The sequence below is a fragment of the Mesoplodon mirus genome, assembly GCF_964341445.2.
Source record: "Mesoplodon mirus genome assembly, chromosome: X".
In the NCBI taxonomy this organism is placed as follows: Eukaryota; Metazoa; Chordata; class Mammalia; order Artiodactyla; family Ziphiidae; genus Mesoplodon; species Mesoplodon mirus.
Window position 1 is genome coordinate 137,662,092 of NC_138981.1, and position 4,241 is coordinate 137,666,332.

The window sequence follows — 4,241 nt, forward strand, 5'->3', positions numbered from 1 at the left end:
ATGATATTTATAAAACAGCTATGTCTTGTGTTCAACTGCACTGGGAAAGAGTACAGGACAAATTCCTTACTTGCCCCAGGAAGTGATTTCTCTCTGGTTTATCCACTATCCAAAGGGAACTGCCAAGAGCAGTTTTTCTATCTAGGTTTTTCTCTCACTCCTAAGGTACACTGTCTGGGGGTCTGGCCACTGCCACCACCCAGCTTCATCACCGTCACCTCCCACAGAAGGAACCCCTGCTTCCCAAAGCCCCAAACTGCCCTGGTTTGGGGCACTAACACTTGAGTGCTTGCTCCTGGAGCCCCACTGCCTTGTCCCATTTTCCCTTGTTCTGTGGGACTTAGGGGACATCTCTACATCTTCCTCATGTGACTGCAGCTCCTAGACCATCACTCTAGGTGTGGGTGTGTCCTGCTTTCCCTAATGTCCCCACTACTAACACAGGGCCTTCCAGAGAGCAGAGGCTCCATGAAGGTCTGTGGAATAAATGAGCCAGTGAGCAGAGATTTCATTTATTACTATTTAATTTCTTCTACATTTTTGAATAAGCTAAGAAAATCCAAGTACATATCTTAATTTTACAGAATAGACTAAAAATGATGAGAATTAAAAAATAAACCACTTAATTGTTTTCTCTATTTTACTAAGCTTTTTCACATTTCCAAGGAAATTCCTATTCTAATGCCATCTTATCTTGTTACAGACTACAAATAAAATGGAAAGTTTCCCAATTCGTTTTACAAAATAGCAAAACTCTTTCTCCTAAACTGGACAAGAAACAATAAATGTGTGACCAATGTCATTCATAAACTTAGATTCTGAGGCTAGCAGACTTTCTAGTTAAGCAACATTTAAAAATACCAAAAATAAAAGAAGATAAAGTTCTATAAGTTCTAAGTCACCCAATGGAACAGAAACAGAAAGATGTTATTCACTATGATTCCCTCATCCCAAGTCTGGCCCTCTACTACTTAGATCATTGACTGCCCTCTTAAAACATAAAGTGAAGAATCTGCCTTAGACTTCAGTCAGGGCAGAAGAAGCTGTTGGACATGGCACTAGAACTTGCACTGGCCATGGAAGTAGTATTATCTGTGGTGGCAATTCTAGACTGGGCTCTCTCTTCCTGATCTCTCAAAGCCTCTTCATACCACAGAGGGAAGGACCTAGGGTCACTTCCATTGATCTTGGCCAAAAACTCCAGGAAACTCATCTTGCTGGTCTCCCCGTGGGCCCGGGGACCCCAAAGAAATTCATAGCATGCAGGATCGCTGTTAGGCACCTGTCGGTACTCCACGTAGCCCTCCTGCACCCACACTTTGGTGAGGAGCTCCCTGGGCTCCCCATAGATAAAGTGCTCCCTCCCGGCATACATCCCCATCACATTCAGCGATTCCCACACCTTCTCCTCAGGGACACTGTCGTCATTCATAAAGATCATACTCAGGATAAATATCAGAAGGCCGGTCTTGGGCATACTCTGCCCATCGCTCAGCATCCCATCATAGGTGAGGCCCAGGGTGGTGACCAGGACATAGGAATGGTCGCTGGGGTCCACTTCCTTCACATCAATACCAAAGACCAGCTGCATGCACTGCGAGGCTTCACTGAAGATCACAGGGAAGTGGTCCTTGTAATCTTTGATGACGTTATTCAGCATTTCTGCCTCTGTGGTCATCTCCTTGCTGCGATACTTGAGGAGCAGAAACTCTACCAGATCACCCACCTTGCCATTAATCGAATTTCTTGGAAAGGACTCAGCACCTGGCAGGGCCTGCGAGGTGCTCGGACCCTCCTCATTTTGGCTGTTGGAGCCATCATCGGATTGGCTCAATGGAGTAGAGACAAAAGCAGTGGGGGACGGGGACGGGGAGGGGGAGGCACTTGAAGTGCTCTGTGAAGGACTCAGGATCTCAGGAAGAGAATAACCCTCCTCTGGGGAACTCGGGATCATATCACAGCAAAAGGAAAAGAGGGAGAAGGAGGATAGAGAAGAGAAGGAGCAGGTGGAGGAGGATGAGGCATCATCCTCTTGCACAGCCATGGGAACACTTTGGGTCTCATGGTCTTCATCAAGCATGTAGCGCCGTCGCTTCGGAACATGAGGCATGATGACTGGTGTCAGGAAGCCGACTGGAGTGTGGGCAGGGATGACAGGTAGGAACCACGGACCTGGGGGAGAGAGGGGGTGTAAGCAGCTTCGGTGGAGAAAGGCACCCTGGGCAGCTCTGACAAAAGTCACTTACAGGTCTTGTCTTCAGGGGTGCCCTCGGGCCTCACAGGGGCGCTCCTCCTGGGCGGCCTGTCCCCTGACAACCTGAAGAAGGAAGTGAGGGGGCTCCTCAGGGTGCAGCCAGCACGGCCCCAGGTTCTGGGGCTGAACAGGACGGTGGGGTGACTCGGGTGTTGTGGGGTCCCCTCTGTTCTGGGAGGGGGAGCCCCTGGGTACACACTCAGGGCACGCACCTCCCCTTGACTCCTGGCACTGCCTGGGCCTCCTCTGCTCTGTGGCCTGAGGACACGGTCCTCAGACTTGGGCCTTCGCCTCCCAGTTCCTGGAGCCCCTGTAAGAGGGATGGAGGGGGCACCTCTTGTGTAGATTGTGGCACAGCCCTGGGCCCCTCGGTGCTGGCAGGAGGACTGGGCTGGACTCTGTGAGGTTCCCACTGTCCTGGCGTGGGTGGCCCCCTCTGTGCTCACTCAGCGCAGGGCCTCCCCTTCCCCCTGGCAGGGCCTGGGCCCTCTGTCTGCTGTCCTGAGTCAAAATTCTCAAGACAAATTCCCTGCACTGAAAAGAAGGAAGTGAGGACCCTCACATCTGGCCACGGTGCCCAGGGGCTAACAGGGCTCACAAGGGACAACCAAAGTCCGTGGGGTCCATCTGGGCTGGGACGATGGGCGGTCGGCTCAGTCTGCACCTTGAACCCAGCAGGTCCTGGGACTCCTCCCTCCGCTGACATGATGTTTCCCCTCAGACCAAGGTCCTCGCATCCCTAGACTCCTCCACCCCCAACCATGTGGCAGAGGTGAGATCCTGCAACGTCCACTCCACCCTGCCTGGGACCTCCCAGGGCTGACAGCATGGCGAGCTCCTCTGAGGTCCCCTCTGTTCTGGGGTCCAGGGTCCCCTCAGTCCTGCCTCAGGGTTCTCACCTTGACCCCCGGCAGGACCTGGGATTCTCTCCTCTGCCCACCTGAGGCCCCGCCCCTCATACCAGGTGCCCACTCTCTCTGAGACCCGGATGTCAGGAAGTGCGGCAAGTGGTCCTCCTGCCCTATGATCTCCCAGGGCCGACTCTGATCTGGGGTCCAGGGTCCCCTCTGTCCTCTCTCAGGGTCCACACGTTGACTCCCAGCCAGACCTGTGACTCTCCCCTCCACCCACCTTAGGCCTCGTCCCTTACACCAGGTCCCTAATGTCTCTGAGACCTGGAGGCGGAAGTCAAAACTCCTTGCCCAGTGCTCATTCCGTCCTGGGACTGCCCAGGGTTGATGGCAGGTCCGGGGATGCCCCCTGTGTTCACCCGAGGCCGGACCCTCACACCAAGGCTTTCACTGTCCCGAGACCCCCAGGGGGAATCTATGGACAACACATCAGGCCACCAAGCCCAGGGCTTCCCAGGGCTGAGATGATCCCGCGGGGGTCCCTCAGCGCTCCCTCAGTCCTCACTTTCCCTCCCAGCTGGTCTGGGCCCCTCCCTCTGCCCAACTGCCTTTGGTCCCCTGAGACCCAGGCCCTCCCCTGCCAGGACCCCTGAGAGGGAAGCGGGGGTCGCGGGTGGCACTTATACCCACAGCCCTGCCGGGGGTCTCTCAGGGCTGACAGCAGGGCTGACCTGGATGCCTTGTGGCCTCCGAGTCCCCCTCACGGTTGTACCTTGACTCCTGGTGGGGCTGGGCTCCTTCCCTCTGCCGACCTGGCCCTGGCCTCCCTGACCCAGGCCCTCGCCTCCCCCTCCCAGGGGAATCAGTGCACGTCCCATCTGGACAGCATGCCGGGGGGCTCCCAGGGCTGTCGGGAGGACCGCAGATGCACCCCCTGGGGGCCCACAGTCCTCCTCTGGTCCTCACCTCGACTCCAGGCAGCACCTGGGCCCCTCCCTCTGCCCACCTGAGACTGTACCCCTCAGACCGAGCCTCTGACCCCCCGAGATCCCTGAGGAGTTGAGGGGGGCAAGCGGGGATGGGTAGCCTGACAGCCCGGCCCGGGGTGCCCCAGGAGTCCCAGTACGGGTGGAGTT

The 4,241-nt window shown here is 55.7% G+C and overlaps 1 protein-coding gene across 1 annotated transcript; it reads right to left on the reverse strand.

The window, feature by feature from the left end:
* Positions 1 to 1,024: 1,024 nt before the first annotated feature.
* MAGEA10 (MAGE family member A10) lies at positions 1,025 to 3,983 on the reverse strand (the record flags this gene model as incomplete). The annotated part of the gene is made up of 5 exons (XM_082609355.1): positions 1,025 to 2,172; positions 2,247 to 2,317; positions 2,467 to 2,564; positions 3,154 to 3,429; positions 3,792 to 3,983. 5 exons carry the CDS (start codon positions 3,981 to 3,983, stop codon positions 1,025 to 1,027), a joined length of 1,785 nt encoding a protein of 594 aa, XP_082465481.1.
* Between the last annotated feature and the right edge of the window lie 258 nt (positions 3,984 to 4,241).